The sequence below is a fragment of the Cheilinus undulatus genome, linkage group 23, assembly GCF_018320785.1.
Source record: "Cheilinus undulatus linkage group 23, ASM1832078v1, whole genome shotgun sequence".
Classification (NCBI taxonomy): Eukaryota; Metazoa; Chordata; class Actinopteri; order Labriformes; family Labridae; genus Cheilinus; species Cheilinus undulatus.
This window is the reverse complement of record NC_054887.1, coordinates 23,151,080-23,169,242: the sequence shown is the minus strand read 5'-3', so window position 1 is coordinate 23,169,242 and position 18,163 is coordinate 23,151,080. Positions and strand designations below refer to the sequence as shown.

Here is an 18,163-nt window from a genome sequence, read left to right as displayed (position 1 = left end):
AACAATGTATTCAACTTAGATGATAAACCCTTTAAAGGGCACGCACTGAAATATTTAGAAATTCAAATTTTAAGCCCTAGAATATTATTGGTGGACATCCTAATACAGTGGTTATCTTTGTCAATTATATATGTATTTCATTATTACGGTGAAAATCAAGGTCAACAAAGTGGCCAAATATGGCAAAAAAAGAAAAATCCTTAAAGTGCTTGCAGGTTGTTTTGATACAAAATATTTATTTTACAAGACATCAGGGATTGTCTTTAGATTTCAACCACTTTTACAGTCAAACGTGGCTGACTTCAGAGTACTGTATAAGAAAAGCTGACTGTATGGGGGGGATTAAGGGGAGAGCATCCTGGGGCACAGCTAAATGGGGGGCCCATGGAGGTTTGCAAAATAGCGCTTTAGTAAAGCTGTCATAACCCTATTTAAATGTTTTTACCTGAATAGTAGAGTTCTTCCGTTTCGGATGCCAGTATCGGAAATTCGTCCAGTAAAGATTAAAATGCAGGTATTATTTTTTAGATTTGCTTTGTTTAACTATGCTAAATTGTAGAGTTAAAAACATGAAATCTATTCTTCTTGGAAAACACTGCATGCAAGAGTTACTGTTTCATAGACCGCAGCAGCATTGCGTGACATTTTTTCTCTGATTGTTATCGTTAAAATGCCTTCCAGACCGGCGCTGTCGTACACAACAAGAAGTGACACAGTCTATCAAAAGTTTAATAATTCTTTATCTGTAAATCGTTGCCTCTTACTTGTTCTTCCTCTTAAGGCTAGCCATTGTGCCTTCCCATTGATGCCTTTGAATCCCTTGCAGCAGCATTTTCAGCAAGCCTGGAACTCGTGTGACTTTTCTGAACTTTACTGATTAAATCCACACCAGTAAACCCGATAAGAAACACCTTTTTTTATCAATGTTAATCCAATTTCTATCATTTATTACTGCTAGCGTGAACGCTAACCATCATAATGTTTACCCTCTGTGAGAGTCTGTCAGCCAGTGGCAGGCTGTTCTATAAGTTGAGCCAAATTCTGAGCCAAATAAAAGTCTAAAATAATTTTGCACAGTCAGTCCGGAAAGTTCACACCAGTATGGAGTTGATACCCAACACCTTGGTATTGGAATCAGGAAGGAAAAAATGGTATTGGAACATCTCTACTGAATAGTAGCCACTCTTATCAAAGCAACAAAAATGTATTTCATTTATTTATGCCATATTATATTGCCTTCTTTAAAATAAAAACTCCTTTTCATAAGGGCAAAAATGGGTTAACAGAGGCAAAAATGTGCTGAAAGTGGCAAAAAAAAAGAGGTTAAAAGTGGCAAAACGTGCAGAAAAAGTAATGAAAATGAGTAACAAGAGGCAAAAAGGTGCATGGAATTGTGATATATGGTTAAAATTGGCAAAAATGGGCATAAAAAGTGTTGAAACAGGGTAAAATATGGCAAAATTGGGTTTATAGAGGCACCAAAAGGCAGATTTGGGTTAAATGAAGTTTAACAGTTACGATGCATTCTTTTTTTAACTACAATGTAATGATGGTTCTGCCTTCAGTTGTCCTTCAAGGTTTTTATGTATTTATCCATTTCAGTGTTGTATCTAAATTTGTGTGATTGTGTTTCTTATGTTTTATGTTTTTACCTGCCTGCAAAGCAAATTTCCCTCAGGGGACATTAATTTTGAAAAGTTGGCATAATCCGTCAAAAGACACAAAAATGGGTAAACAGAGGCAAAAAAAAAGGGCAAGAAGTGGCAAAATAGGTCAAATGTGATGGAGATGTATTTTTATCTCTAAGGTGAATGTATCAAGAGCAAACTGCAACAAGATCATCATGCTCTTCACTGACGGAGGAGAAGAGCGGGCTGAGCAGATATTTGAAAAATACAACCCTTCACAAGAGGTAAGACTGCAAATGCAAAATGATCCGATGGTAAAAATACACATTTTCTCCCCCTAATTCACTTTTTACTTACACTGTCTCTCCCTCATAGGTGCGCATCTTTACTTTTTCAGTAGGTCAACACAACTACGATAAAGGACCAGTCCAGTGGATGGCCTGCCAGAACAAAGGTATGAGGAACATCAGAGCTTTGGTATCCAATTCATGCTGAAGTCAAAGCTCTAGTGCATAAAAACTATAGAAATGACTGCTTCATGGAGTTTAAGGGAGTTAGTGCCTATGGCGTGGGCAGCTTACACATCTGTCATCCTCTAAATAGTATTTACACAGCTTTTTCTCTATAACAGACTTCTAAAAAAGTACAGAAACAGCTTGTGTACTTTATAAATGACAGTAACTCTGACAAATCAGGCCATTTGAACATTTTCTCAGACATCATTTGGGGTAAAATGTATGAATAGAGCTGAAAAATATGAACATTGATATATATTTTAAATGTATTTCCCTCTGTCAGGATACTACTATGAGATTCCATCTATTGGAGCCATCAGGATCAACACCCAGGTAAACTTTGATTCACGTTTCCAGCTCTTGTCCTGGCTTTTACCCTTGTGAATGTCCCCCTCTTGTGGTGGAAGGCCTCATGTGCATGTTTCCAACAAAAAGCCAGTTTCATCTCTCTGCAGGAGTATCTGGATGTCTTGGGTCGGCCCATGGTTCGAGCCGACAAAAAGGCCAAACAGGTTCAGTGGACCAACGTCTACCTGGACGCACTGGTAGGTTGTGTGATTTAACAAACTCCCCAAACATGGAAGGAGAGGCAGAACTATGACAGATATAGGAAAAAGTTGTGACTGCTGCATTTGTAAACTTGTGTGAGAATGAGGCTGTTTTCTGTCAGATAAAGGATTTCAGATAAGTCTCCATCAATGATGCCAAACATTTGTGGTCCTGGTAAACTCAGCCTCAACTCTGCTCCAGTCGTGTTTGTGTAAAGACAGATAAAGTTGATTTGAAAAATGCTGCATTTATCTGTTCCAGCGCTGTTTTAGGCGACAGTGATGATAAGAGAGCGGTCTGGTAGACTCAGCCAAGCAGCTTGGATGCTGTCATCTGTTTACTGATAACACGCTGTCAACTTTAGCGACTTTTTTGAACTTGTCATTGGCAGAAATGTATCTGCCTTTTGTTACAAGCAGCATCATATTTTAAAGATTTAGCTTTATGTGTTTCCGTGATAAATCTGCTGTTTATGATGATATTTGATCAAATGTTTTCACTATTTGGATTTTTAGTCAAAAAATATGCATTGAAAATAGAACAAAAGAGGGAATGAGAAAAAAATGGTAGCTGTTCCAAATTATGTAATTTCTCAAGGATCTGAATTTCTTTTAAATTTATTTTCCAAATTCTTCACAGGTGAAAAAATCTTAAAAGATATTTTTGAAGTATCCTATAAAAGGTACCCCAAAATTTCTTCAAAATATTTCCTAAATATTTCAATAAAACTTTATCATGAAGCCGTAAAATTCCAATAAAACTGTCCCCAAAATTACATGTAAATTCCTAGAATTTATAAGCAATTTCCCCCAAAATTCAAAGCTAATTTACTCCAAAATCCTGATCAAATTCTCCAAAAAAAATTTTTCTCAAAAATGCCATGAAAGTGATAGAAATTTCCCCAAGACATTAAAATAAATTATATATAAATTACTTTTTATGTCCATAAAATCCTTTCAAATCCATGTTCCCAATCTAATTCTCCAAAATTTACAAATTAATTCCTCAAAATTTCATGAAAATGAAGGAAAAGATTACCCAGACACCAAACAAATTCTGTGGAATTTCCATGAAATTCTTGAAAATTGCAAATAATCCCCATTCTTTGTCCCAACAAATTTTCCAAAATTTACAGATTCATTCCTCAAAAATTCAATGAAAATGAAGAGAATTTTACTCAGACATCCAAACAATTTCCCTGAAAATTTCCATGAAATTCTTAAAAGAACAAGGGCCCCTGCCAAAAATTCCTCCTAATATTCCTGTAAATTCCATGTAAATCCCTGAAAATTCTCAAGCAACTTCCCCAAATATCAGAGCAAATTTCTAATTGAATTCCCGAATGTTTCCAAATAAATTTCTCAAAATTCCATGAAAATATATGAAAAATACCCAAAACAACATCAAAACAAATACTCAGAATTTTCCATGCAAAATTTCTGAGAATTTCTAAGCACACCTTCCACACCTCCAAATCCATTTACCAAAAATTTACTTAAAACATTTTCAAAATTTCCCCAAAATACCTGGAAATTTCACAGCCACCTCCCCCAAACATCAAAACAATGTTTCCAAATTCTCATGAAAACTCCCAATGAAAGTCTTTAAAATGCACAAACATATACCCCAATACCCCCAAATAATCCATGAAAATTTCACAGCAAATTCCTCCAACATTTTAAGCAAATGACTTAAACTTGAATCAGATTTTCTTACCATTATCTCAAAAATTTGGAGGGTCTTTGGAGGACAGTTAGGTTTTTAGTAAAGCAATTGTTTTCCTTTTTCTTATTTGGGTCTTTCAGTCATTTTCTGATGTTTTTTGCTGCTGAAAAGCCCATAAACTGGTTATTTCTTTAATAACTTATTGTTTGTTTCATATTTAGGAACTCGGCCTGGTGATCACTGGAACTTTGCCTGTCTTCAATAAGACCAACACGGGCTCAAAGGTGGGAGGAAAGTTTTTGTGTTCTTTTCATCCGTCTTGTTAACAGTCGACTCACTGCCTAAATTTACTGTAAGTGTGACACTTTGACCCCATGGGAAGATTTAAGTCTGCGGTTACACCATAATGTTTACCAGACTAAAACAATAGACATACAACATGATTACTCTCAATTATCCTCGCATCCTTTCCTTTCATGCTTCTCTTTCTTGTGGCTCTTCCTTGTATCCTTTGTTTACGCTGAGGTCCCTTAAAGGCCTCCCACGTGCCTCCACAGGAAGATGTCATAAAGCAGATATCAAAAAAGAGATCAAACCTGCGGATCAGGGAGACAAATGATCCAGTAGCTAAGTGCTTCAAGATGAGTTAACATGTCTGCCTCGAAGGACTTGGGGTTACCTCCAAAGTTAAAGCTGGAAATGCCTTGTCAGTGACTCATGGCGGCATGTAAAGCTTTTGGGAATGACGCTGTCCAGATTTCTGTTGCACTCCATTTCCTTGAAATCCTTCAGAGTGCGCAGAGGGACTTGACTCATCCAGAAAGAACAACAGGACTCATGTATGTCTTACGCTGACTCTTTTACCCCTAGTTCCTCTGTTTTTACTCCTGCTGTGGTTTTCTCTTTTAGAAATCTCAAAACCAGCTCATTCTGGGTGTAATGGCTATAGACGTCTCCCTGGAAGATATCAAGAGGCTGACACCTCGCTTTACTGTAAGAACACAAACAATAACAGACTTTGATCTCAACTATATGGCATTTTCAGCATATTGGAGTACTCTTTCTGACTAGATATCTCTCTTTATATTTCCTTTTTCTTGTAGTTTGGACCAAATGGTTACTACTTCGCCATTGACCCCAATGGATATGTGCTTCTTCACCCTAATCTCCAGCCAGGGGTAAGCTAAAAAATCACTGGACTTAAACCGTTTTCCCCAGAGATTATTTTTCCAAAAGACTGGTTAACTTGCATAAAACTATCACTTGGATTGTAACACTGGTCTAGCAGGTAAATAGCTCTTCCTCTGTGGATAAGAAAAACCTAAGTCAGGGAGAGAAGCAGCAAAACCCAGAGCAGAGAAGGCATCAATGACAACAGAATGACACTGATTAAGTCAGAAGCCAACAAAAGAGGAGGAGCGTAGCCAGGCAAGAGCACAACGCTGTTGAACACATTACATTGAGCAAAAATCCATTAAGATAGTAAAATTATATCAAATTATATAACTGCCAGAAGATATAAGCATCAACATGAATGGTTGTTTGTCTCTACATGCCAGCCCTGTGATTGGCTTGCGACCAGTCCAGAGTGTAACACGCCTCTCACCCAATGACAGCTAGGATTGGCTCCAGTCTTCAAATGGAATAAGCTGTATTGATAATAAAAGGGTGGATGGATTCCTAATCACAGTTTGCTCCATCTGTCAGGCACGGCCTGAGCTGGCCTGGAAACCCCCCAGGATTTGTTGGCACATTTTACCTTAAAGGTGTTCATAATCAGGGCTAGTCTCACATGATCTGGGAGTTTCTTCCAGGACTGTGCTGTATGAAAAAACTGCTTCTCTGTGTGTTGTTCAAACTCCCGGGACAGTCTGTAGACCAGCCCCAGATGTGGTCCTTGATGGTTCATATGTCATAAGGATGTCAGTAATGTTCTTGGATGCTGAGCCACAGAGACTTGTAAACACACATTTTTAAACAAGTATAGAGAGCAAGGATTTGACACTTAACAATAAAGTTTATCACATCTTGTCACATTCCTCAACCAAGTCTAGGCTCTGTCTCACACGTGTCCCTCATCTTTTTATATCTTCCATTGAAAATTAAAAGCACCTTTATTACAAAGAGTGATTCATCCCCAAGTTTTTGTGGACATGCATGGATGCTGTTCATAAATAACTGAAAAGACATTAGATGTATTAAATCCGCAAAGCATGCTGTGACTCAACATGGTCTTTTAACACAGAGACTGAACGGGTGGTCCACAACATATTAGCATACACACTGCTGAAAGACTGTGGACATATGCAGCCCAGACCAGCTCACAATGTTGTCTAAGTGGTTTGATTTTAATCCTTTTTAAAGACATTTGGCTGTTTATACCTGAAAGCAGAGCTTGTGATCTGACCACAGAGGAAGCAGATTAATACCAGGTGTAATCAAAGCCTTACAGTATACTCTCTCCTTCTGCATGTGAGGACATTATGTTTTTATTTAGATAGCTTCCCAAATTTCCATTGAAGCTGAGTAATTTGCTTGAAATTAGGGACAATTTGAAATCTGGAAAATATCTTTGGATATTTTGTGGAATTTGCTTGGAATTTTTTTAATGTTTTCATGGAAATAAAGGGGATTTGTTTGAATATTTTCGACTCTTTCACTGGAAAATTTTTGGGTAGAAATTTGCCTCAATTTTTGGGAGGTATTTTCATGGGGATTTAGGAAATTAATTTGAATTTTTGGGTTAATTTGTCTGGAAATTTGCATGCAAATCGTGGAAATTTGGAAAATATGTTTGCAATATGGGGAAATTGATTTAGGGGGAATTTGGTTTGAAATTTTTAGGAATTTAGAGAAATTTTCAAGTATTTTAATTTAAAATTTTGGGGATATGTTTGAATGATTTTCATTGGAAGAATTTTTAGGAAATTTCATAGCAATTTGGGAACGTTGGGTGTTTGGGAGAATTTGTTTTGAGATTTTCAGGCATACATATGGAAATTTGGAAAAAGTATTTATATTTTTTTGTGAAATGGATTGGATTTTTTACCGGGAAATTTGCTGTAGAAATTTTTGGTATATTCATTGGAATCTAGGAAATTGTTTGAATGTTTGGTGGAATTTGTATGGAAACTTTCAGGCATTTTCATTGAAATTGGAAAATGTATTTTTAATTTTAGGGAATTTGATTTGAGTTTTTGGGCAAATTTCCTTTGAAATGTCCATTGAAGTTTGAGTAACTGCTTGAAATGAAGAGATAATTTGAAAATAAATTTTGAGCATTTTAAGGGAATTTCTCTGGATATTTAGGGAAATATGCTTAAAATTTTTAATGATTTTCAGGGAAATTTAGGGTAAATGTCTAAATATTTTGGGCAAATTTCAGGGAATTTGGCTTGATGTCTGGGGGAAATGCCCATTTTCATGAAAATTTGGGGATATTTTTAAATATTTTGGAGAGTTTTAAGAAATAGAAAAGCGAGCTTGTGTCTGAGGAAGTTTTAGTATCTCCTACCTCACTTATATATTGCAGTACTAAATGAACATCAAAGTGAATCTCTGCAGCACATCCAAAGCTCTCCTGGGTTACCACACTGACTTTGTTTGTTTCATTTGGCTGACTGTTAAATTCTTATTGTAAAATGTTCCGGTGGTTCAAAGTGTTGTTTGTTGGAACGTTTCAAGCTGTTTTTCATTGGCCTTTGAGAAAAGCACTCTTCCTTTAAATTATCCATGCACACATTGGTCGCAGATGATTACAACACTCAAAAGTCAGCGCTGACAGACAAATTAGACCATACTATGTTCTCTGTTCCAGGCTGCAAAAATGTATGTATAGCAATCTCATTTTGGACACACAAGATCAACAACTGATGTTTACTGCGCCTTTGTACTCAAAGCCTCCCTGAATTATAAATTATAGTATGCACTGAGGACTGATTGCTTACATTTCCTCACAGACCGTCCAGTTTCATGAACCGGTAACGCTGGACTTCTTGGACGCAGAGCTGGAGAACGAGATCAAAGTGGAGGTTTGGGGAATAGATTACTCCACCTGAGCTCATGTCACAATCAATAGATTTAAATGTTTTTGGATGTTGTACAACTGATTATTTGTTTCCTTTGATAATTAGCTAATTCTTTTATTTTTGATTATTTGGTCCACAGATGAGAAGAAAAATGATTGACGGTCTGACGGGGAATTACACAATTTCTACTTTGGTGAAATCCCAAGACGAGGTGATTTCATAACAGAGAGATATTAAGTCCATGATAGTGATTAACATATTTACTTTGATATGCAGTGCACTAATGTTCTGACCTCTCTATTGCCCTCAAAGCGCTACATTGATTTAGGCCAGAGGACGTACACCTTTGCACCAGTGAAGGGAACAGATTACAGGTAAATACTGAGCATGAACTCATGAATAATTGATGGTACTTTTCTGTCCAGAAAAGGCGGACATCCAGATGTTTTGCACTGACAGAGTTTTCAAAATGCTCTGTATAATTGCATAAAAGTATTTCGTTCTCATTTGTGCTGAAGCTGAACGAGTTCAGGATGAAGGCCAGGCATGGTTTAAAGAGCTCGAGGTGGAGCGCTGAGGGGGCCCGCCTGCTGCTAAAAACACTTAGCAGGACTTAGTGAAAGATCTTCATGGGGCTTTAATGAATTCTTCCTCCAAACATGTTTTTACAAGTGGACTGGGTCGGTTGAGCAAGATCTCGTGAAAGCAGTTAATGAGATGCTAATTCGAAAATAAGGAAGGGGTTTCAAAATTAAACAATTTTCATATTAATCTTTGGAAAAAGTTCATTTTGTAGACAAACAGGAGGATAGAGGCCACTGATTTTTTTTTAAACTCTGAGGATAAAGTCAGAATTGAGAGATTAATGTCAGGTGTCTGAGTTTAAAGTGAAAAATCTGACATTAATGTTAATATTCTGACATAAATATTGGAATATAAATTAGAATTCTGAGTTTAAAGTCAGAATTCTGGGATTATAGCGAGTATTCTGAGATTAGGGTCTGAATATAAATCAGAATTCTAAATTTAAAGCCAAATATCTGAGTTAAAGTCAAAATTCTGGGATTAAAGTCAATATTCTGAGAAAAGGTTCAGAATATAAATCAGAATTCTAAATTCAAAGTCAAATTCTGGGATTATAGTCTATATTCTGAAATCAAGATTTGAATATGAATCAGAATTCTGAGGATAAAAAAAGATTTCTGAGTTTCAAGAGAAAAATCTGGGATTAAAGTCAATATTCTGAGATTAAGGTCGGAATATAAATCTGACTCCTACATTTCTGAGATTAAGACATTAAAGCCTGATAATTATTATATTCTACCGAAATTGAAAAAAGAAAAATTGGCTTAAAATTTAATTTCTAATTTAAGGCATCTGAGTTTTCAGCCTTGTTTTAAAGGAGCTAAAAACTTAAAATACCTTCACAGTCGGAGTAGAGCAGTTTATTTATTTATTTTATACTTTTTTTCTCCTTCATGTTTGAAACAAAAGAAAAATCTAAAAAGGACCCAATTGCAAAGCACAACAAAATTTATTTAAACAAAGATGAAAGACTAAAACTGAACTACTCTTAAGAAAAAGAGTCCACAAAAACTTCCAAAATACAAAGAGCTCACAAAAATATTACAAAGAAACACCGGGGGGCAAAAGACGTCAGAGGCCTGTATGATGAAGCTGGATTTTCTCTTATCAAGATAACTTCAGGATTAACCCTGAATTTTCTGTACAACAACACTGGTTCACTTCTTACCAGGATAAATCATCGTGGTAACTTATGCTGAATGGCTAACCTGCTCCAGAGCAGGTTATGTTCTGGATGCAAGATCAGGGAGTATTAAAGCACCGCCTCCTGACCAATCAGTTCTCTTGGAAAATGGCCTGCCCATTCTTAGAAGATCCTGTAGACATTAGTGCACAGATCGTAAGAAGAGCGCTTAGGAGAGAAAGAATTTTTAGGGATAGATGATCGATAAATTCCAGTGATTTCATCCAGAGACAGTGTGGAGAAATAAAGCCTTGTCACTCGCTGCTTTGATGTGTGTTTTTATATTTGATTTTCACTTGTTCCCAAGTCCTTTTTGCTCCACTAGGGTTGCATCTGAAATAACAGGGTTAATAATAATGGTCACACATGGCATAACTGCAGAAACATGGATTAATGGAGCGCACAACTACTGGTGCCATCACTGAGAGGAATAAATATTACAACACAAAATTCTCTGAGGAAGCTCTGCCCCAAACATCTGTGCCGTAATAAAGTGAAACTGAGTGATCAGAGTGCTGTCCGTTTATATTGTCCGATTAATTAATATTGTATAATCTGACGAATTTACGCATTAACAGAGTCAGCAATTTTCTGCCAGCATTCCTTACTGGCTTTTGCTGCAGCGATAGTGTTGCTTGTGGCCTGGATGACTGCTTTTAGTTCCTCATAGTTTTTGAGAATTATTGTATGTTCCTCCATTGAGAAATATGCTGCTCTGCAGGATTTCTCCATGTTTGTGATTGGTCAGATGCTGCAAACACCACCCCTTTTATGTGAGCGCGCATGATTCAGATTGGAAGACCCTGGGTGCAGTTACCAAGTTGATAACCGGCTTCGTCACACAGCTGATCTGGATTGCGAATGTCTAAGTCAATCCAGCTAGCAGAGAGATATCCTGGGCGTGTTAATCCAGCTTTGTTGTACAGGCCTTTCGACACACTCAACGAGCTGACAAGGGACAGAGAAAACACAGAAACTAAACAGAGTGGGATCAGACACAGGTGTGACAGCAGACACAGGTGAACCTAATGAGATGCAATCAAGGTGGAGGGAAAAACATGAGGGCTAGAAATCACACATAAGGAAGTTAAACTACAAAACGAAACAGGGAACATGGAAAACTTTTACAACAATTACAGTGAAACACAGAGACACAGGGACAGAGAGATGACATAGACATTAACACTAGAAACTTAAACTAAGACCCTCTAAGACTACACAAAGAACACTAAACACAAGGAGGAAAACAATGAAACAATATGTTGAAACAGGGAACAAATCAAACTCTGAAATACTACAGTGAAACTCAATAACATCACAGTGTTCATTCTTCAGCTCCAATATATTAAGACAAATTCCTTGTGTGTTTCAAACTATTTGGCAGTAAACCTGGTTGTGGTTCTTAGAGTCATACTGCATTTAGTCCATGCAAAAGTCTGCACTTTCCTGCTATTTTGATATATTTTTGAGCATGTCTCTTCCAGCCTGGCCCTGGTGCTTCCTGACTATAGTATGCATTACATCCGGACAACCATCAGTGACACAATCACCCAGGCAAAATGTAAGTGCCATTAAAGCTCCACTCTTAGTTTTTCCATTCACTAAAGTTGACCCATTATTTGGACAGTTTGGTAAATGTTGGAAAATGACTCCTCAAGTCCACGTGTTTCGTTGTTTTTCTCCATGTAAGGCTGAGAAACCTTCTGCCAGTGGTTTCTATCTAACAAGAGCTTGTTTCCAGACAGCGGGACGAGTGGCTCCAGTGTTTTCTTTCACACTTACACTGCTCATGAGTTAATTTACAACTAAAGACATGGCTTTGAGTGAATGTGCGTGTCTTTAAGTGGATGATCGTGTATGTTTCTGCTGGAGCCTGTTGAATGCTTTTCAGTGGATCAGAGGGTCCATATGCAGAGCTGTCATCTCATATCTCTTTCGAGCTGTCTGTTTCCACTTGTAAAAGCTGTCGTTGACTCAAAGACTGTTTTACAGTGCATATATATGTGTGTGTGAGTCTGTGTGTGTTCACTGCATAAAGCTTTGCTCTCACTGTCTGTCTGCTAATTTAAAAGAAAAACAGTTTTATTTTTCATTATTAAAAACAAAAAATAACTTCTTTTTCCAGAGCAAATCACATCTTTGACATCTAAATTCCCTGCTTTTTGGCTGTGAAAGCTGTCAAAAAATGTACTGGCAGAGACTTAAAACTTCCCCAACACATCATCCATCATTATGTGGCATTTCATCACCTCCATATTTACTTGTAGAGTTGAATTAAGTGCTATTTTGAGCTCAGACCCATTTGAAAATGATGCAATCGAATATCTTAGATATGAATGTTGGTCTAGCAGATGAATGCATGAGCAACTTAGTAAGAAATACACCCATGCTACTATAACTTATTCTTTTTCATATTTGTCACACTTTAAATGTTTCAGATCTTCACACAAATTTTAATATTGGACCAAGATATCTTGAGGAACTACAAAATACAGCTTTTAAATGGTGATTGCATTTATTAAGGAAAAAAGCCCTCCAATCCTTCCTGGCCTTATGTGAAAAAGTAATTACCACAGTCTAAAGAAATTCAAGAACAGATGAGAAGTCATTGATATCTATCAGTCTAGAAAGGGTCCCAGAGCAATCTAAGGCTTTGGGGCTCCACTGAACTACAGTGAGAGCCATTATCCGCAAATAGAGAAAACTTGGAACAGTGGTGAACCTTCCCGGGAGTGGCCTTCCTACAAAAATTACTCCAAGAGTGCATCGGCGACTCATACAGGAGGTCAAAAAAGAAACCAGAACATCTAAAGACCTGCAGGCCTCACTAGACTCATGATTCAACAATAGGAAGAGACATTTTGATGATCCTGAAGACTTTTGGGGAAATATTCTGTAGACTGATGAGACAAAAGGAGAACTTTTCTGGAAGGTGATAATTAAAAGAAATTCATACCAGCAGTCAAACGTGGTGGTGGTAGTGTGATGATCCAGGGCTGTTATGCAGCTTCTGGACCAACTTTATTGGAGGAACCATGAATTCTGCTCTCTACCAGAAAATCCTGAAGGAGAATGTCCGTCCATCAGTTCGTGACCTCAAGCTCAAGCACACTTGGTTCATGCAATGTCCAAAAAGTCCACATAATGAAGGTTTTGGAGTGGCCTAGTCAAAGTCTGGACTTGAATCCAATTGAGATGCTGTGATATGATCTTAACCAGGCCTCTCGTGCTCTACAAGCCTACAATATGGCTAAATTAATACAACTCTGCAAAATAGAGTGGGCCAAAATTCCTCCATGACTTATTGCCAGTTATTGCAAACACTTGCTGCCAAGAGTAGCACAACCAGCTATTTGGAATAGGTTTGGGTGCTTTTTTTCCTTAATGAATGAAATCATCATTCAAAAACTGGCTTTTGTCTTCAAGCTGGTTATCTTAAATTATTTCTAAAGCTTATTTAATGACCTGAACATTGGAATGTGACAAATAGGGGGTTTGACAGAAGGGCATAGACTTCAAAAGGAAAGAAATGACTTCAGCATTTTAAAGGTAAAATATATAACTCTCAGGGTAGATGTCCAGTTTGGCACCAGTCTCTCCAGATTAAAAAAGTTCTGTATTCTGTTTGAAAACTTAATTTCTCCTTGAATTCTATACTTGTGATAAAGTTCCGCCCTTTTGCTTCTACAGAGAGCGTCCCTGAGTGGGTGGGGCCATCTCTCTTTCTCCTAATGGTTGGAGATGGAGGGGTTTATGCAAAAAAAATAATTTAATCTTGGCACAAAAAGCAAGGACATTAGTGTTTGGTAGGTTATTTCTTGTTGTAACTTGGTAATAAACTTTATACCGTTGGAAAGCCTGTTTATTTTCTTTTTAAATGGAGCCACATTTGTAAGGAACATGCATTTGTGGGATGAGCAGCAGAGCTGAGAAGATGGGTTGTACCCATGAAAAATTTGACAAATCTCTGCCAACACCAAACAACCACTGACTCTTGTTTGATTTTGTTTGGGGGAATGGATAATTCAAGTCTGAAGAAACAAGACGTTTTGGCAATTTAACGATTTATTCATTTAACAAACAGGAGCCTCAGTAGCATGTGGAAGACACAGCCAGAACAGCCTGGGACCTCCTCCTCATGCTGGTCACCAGCCTGGTGACACACTGCTGTAGGATGGCATCCCATTCTTCAAAAAGCATTTGTGAGGCTGTTGTGGCTGTGTGTGATTCTTTCACATGATACTGAGGCTCCTGTTTGTTAAATGAAAAGCCTCAATTGACCCCTCTCTGTGATTACTGAGTGGCTGTTGTTCCTAAACTCTTCCACTTTCTATTGTCAGTTGACTGTGGAATATCTAGGAATGATGAAATTTCACAAACCTTCTCATTGCAAAGGTGCTGCCAGTAAAGTATCACTCTTGAAGGCACTGGGCTCTTCAGAATGACCCACTTTTTATTACAAATGTTTGCAAATAGAGACTCATGGCCAGCTTTATACTAACTAAAACCTCAAACCCTGAATTTGAACTCAGTTGCAAACATGACCTAAAACTAATCTTCACCTTAAATTCAATAAACACTGTAATAAAACTGTTTTCTTCTGAAATTTGGGAAATCTAGGGCAATAATTTCTCCCTGTGCTTCACCTTCTAACCCCCTAACATTATGTTGCACTTGTCCACCCACAGAAGCATGCTGTTCTTGTTATGTTTTCTTCTCTTTAATGATTACTGATAAATAATGACAATTCTACAGCACTGAATCAAACTGGCGTCTGTACTCACAAGCAGGGCTTCGCATGCAACACGCGCCCACACAGTGTGCCACACATGGCGTGCACGCGGTGTGCATGTACGTAGCGGACCCCCACCTGTTCTGATGGCCCTCAGATGTGGTTTTGGCACTGTGGTCCAAAGAACAGACAGCAGGATGTTTGCATTATTTTAGGGTGTTCCCATAAAGGAGAAAGCTGTGAGTGTGCGCCCAAAACATGAGTTGGTGCTTTTTTTGTTTTCTTGGCTTTTCTCCTCTTTGACTCACTTTGTGTTTTACAACCTTGTTAAATAACTCCTAATGGAAGACAGGATCCCGCTTGACACACAAAGCTGCATCTCTCCCGTGTCCTTCTGTGTGCTGTGTCATCACTTTTGTTTGTGAATCTCCACAGGATTGACTAAAACTGAGGCCTGGTTTGAGTCTTACACTGTACCTCTTCTATCATGCATCAAATTCCCACATCTATTTTTCATTCCTTTGTGCTGGTTTTTGTCTTGCATAGTTGTATGTGTGATCTTTAATCATGTAGAAACCCATTTAGACATGTCTTAGACAACGTATTTACTCAGCTCTGTGCAGAATGTTCACAAACTGGCAAATATGTCATTGTGAGTGTGAAAAGGCGTTCAAAAAATAAGCAGCCGTCACTCCTCAAATCTCCCTGCGATCCATCATGAGAGATACTTTCTTGGATTAGCAAGTGCTGACCCAATATCAAAGAAAAAGGCACATGGGTGCAATTATTTCCTAATCACGACCACCGAAAACAGGACAAGGAGAAGCCCATGTCGTCATGAGAATTTCACTGTGTGGAATAATCTACAGTGGACATGGCATGCTTTGTCAAAGGAGGTTATAAGCTGTGGTTCATATTTTATGTGCAAATACATCAGATTAAGAGGAAAGCTAACGCTAAAAACACGTCAACTTCATAAGTCCTGACCACATTCTAAGCCTCTGGTTGTGTTCTCCATCAGCATCATCTCCATTTCCATCCAAAGGCCTTAAACCTTTTGTTGGGAATGCAATATTTCTATTCAGGACTTGCTCTGTGAATAAAATATTGTGCCACTTCTGACCCCTGTGGTTTTACCCTGTCCTTTCTTTTCTCCCTTTCTTTTCCCTCTCGTCTTTTCCTCCCCGGGGGGATGATTCTCTCCTCCACTCACTTTCTCTCTGCTGGGATTTTTTTCCACTCCAGGGGAAAATGGCAAGTATTTTTTTTTTCCTTTTTTACTTTCATCTCTATCCTCCTGTTCTCGCTCGAGCCCCGTCGATCCCTTTGCCTGGCATGTCTGACAGAGTCTATTGTGATTCTACTCTTATCTACCTGATTCTCACAGCTTTAGCTCCAGGCTTTATTCTTTATAGTTTTTAATTTCTTTGCAGAGTAAATCTGGTCTAATTTTCCTTTTTCTTACTACCAACTTCAACCATTGCATTTTGTCAAGAATTTATCAGGTTTTTAAGAGGGAAAAATTGAATATGTAAAGGTATTTTGCACCAGTGTTTTCTTTCAGTCTGTCATGTGATTAGAAATGCGACCCCACTTCCAGAAAGGTTTGGGTGCTGTGTAGGATGTTAATGAAAACAGAATGCAATGATTTGCAAATCAATGCAAATAAAATGACAAACCTGGCAAGAAGACCCAGGACTATTGAGCAGCTAGAATTCTACATCAGACAATAACTGGACAACATTCCTCTCCCAAACCTCCATGCAAATCCATGCATTCTGTTTCTATCATTTTACACAGTGCCCCAACTTTTTTGGAATTTGGGTTGAAATTTAACCTTTGGTTCATAAAGGAATTATTTCTTTTAAAGGTCACATATTATGCAAAAACACTTTAGTAGGAGGTCTGTAAGTCACTCTTCCTTTCCTTCTCTTGCTAGTGCTGCCACTCAGAAAATGTTTACTTGAACAAGCCATTTGGAGATTTTCCCATTGGTGATGTAATTCAGGGAAACTGTATGCAGTTCTTTTCTCTTCTTCTCCATTCTATTACCAGCTATAAACATAAAGAAAACCATAGCAACATCCACTGCCAGCAGGGGGCATGGTCAGACACTAAAACAGGCTGTTTTGAGCAGAGCTAAAACAGAGTGGTTTGTCGGCATGCTAATATCCAGTATCTGAGTACTTTTTTAAGCAACAAACTTCACAGACATGTTTTTGGGACCTCTGAGACCAGTGTTAACTTGTTAACAGAGAGTATAATGTGTGACCTTGAATAAATTTCCAGAATTTTTTTAAGACTGATTTTTTCTGACAAATAGAGCACTATGTCATCTGCATACAGTGGTTATTTCTGTTGAATATCAGCTGTATGGGAGGAAATTAATACTTTTTACTTTTCACCAGTTTCTGAAAGCCTGCTGGTGGACAAATTTGATGAATACGGCTACACGTTCATCGCGCCAAGGTAAGACAACACTGTTTATTAACATTGATATTTGGTAGGATTATTGATTTAAAAGTGACAGTGAGACCGGTTAAGGGCTTATATAATGCCACCTTTTCATAAGTCACTGGTTCCCAAAGTGGGGGCAGCAAGGCAAGACTAAGCAACACAGGCTGATGACTTCAACACTGTTAAACGGGAGAAATTCACTGATGTCACCTCAGACTCAACAATGTCGTTGAGAGCCTTGGCTCCATTCTTTCCTTTTGCAACATCCTACCTGCGTGAGATTTTTTTTTTCTGCTGTTGCCTCAATTAAGACAAAAAAAACCCAAATCAAACCTGGACATTGAAAATGAACAGCTGCACCCAAAACTCAAGAGATCTGTAGCACCAAATAAGTCCACAGTCGTCACTGAAAGTATTGCAGGACTCATAAATCCTAAAGATGTTCATTAAGTTTTTAATGTCAGGAAATTTTCATCTTCAGAGAGTCAGCATTTTAAAACTAAGAAGTTTTAGGTTTAATAATGTGGATAAAGAAAAGGAATTTGTGAAAAAGTTGAGAATGCTGGTGTGTTTGTCGTACATGTACGTGTTTTTACATGATAATATGTATACTATAGCTGCATGCAACCTAAATGCTACACTGGTGGCAGTGATTGCAACCCTCTCCCAGAACAACTGAATCATTCATGGGGAGTGCAGATAGTTGAGTGGTTTAGGACGCTACCCATGTGTGCGGGCAGTCTGGGTTCGAGTCTAGTCTGTGGCCCTTTGCCGCATGTCTCTCCCCACTCTTTTCCCTGTTTCCGAGTTTATCCACTGTC

At 38.0% G+C, this 18,163-nt stretch overlaps 1 protein-coding gene across 2 annotated transcripts in view; it reads left to right on the top strand.

The window, feature by feature from the left end:
* The window catches only part of LOC121505378 (voltage-dependent calcium channel subunit alpha-2/delta-1-like), a 167,712-nt gene that overhangs the window by 114,357 nt on the left and 35,192 nt on the right, over positions 1–18,163 (top strand). The window contains exons 12-24 of one of the 2 annotated variants that reach the window (XM_041780650.1): positions 1,808–1,912; positions 2,004–2,082; positions 2,427–2,476; positions 2,599–2,688; positions 4,579–4,641; positions 5,267–5,350; positions 5,461–5,535; positions 8,317–8,388; positions 8,525–8,596; positions 8,698–8,759; positions 11,638–11,714; positions 16,131–16,139; positions 17,294–17,354. In XM_041780650.1, coding sequence (XP_041636584.1) covers positions 1,808–1,912; positions 2,004–2,082; positions 2,427–2,476; positions 2,599–2,688; positions 4,579–4,641; positions 5,267–5,350; positions 5,461–5,535; positions 8,317–8,388; positions 8,525–8,596; positions 8,698–8,759; positions 11,638–11,714; positions 16,131–16,139; positions 17,294–17,354 — 899 coding nt within the window. The remainder of the gene's footprint in view (positions 1–1,807; positions 1,913–2,003; positions 2,083–2,426; positions 2,477–2,598; positions 2,689–4,578; positions 4,642–5,266; positions 5,351–5,460; positions 5,536–8,316; positions 8,389–8,524; positions 8,597–8,697; positions 8,760–11,637; positions 11,715–16,130; positions 16,140–17,293; positions 17,355–18,163) is intronic. The other variant, XM_041780651.1, reaches the window with a different exon arrangement.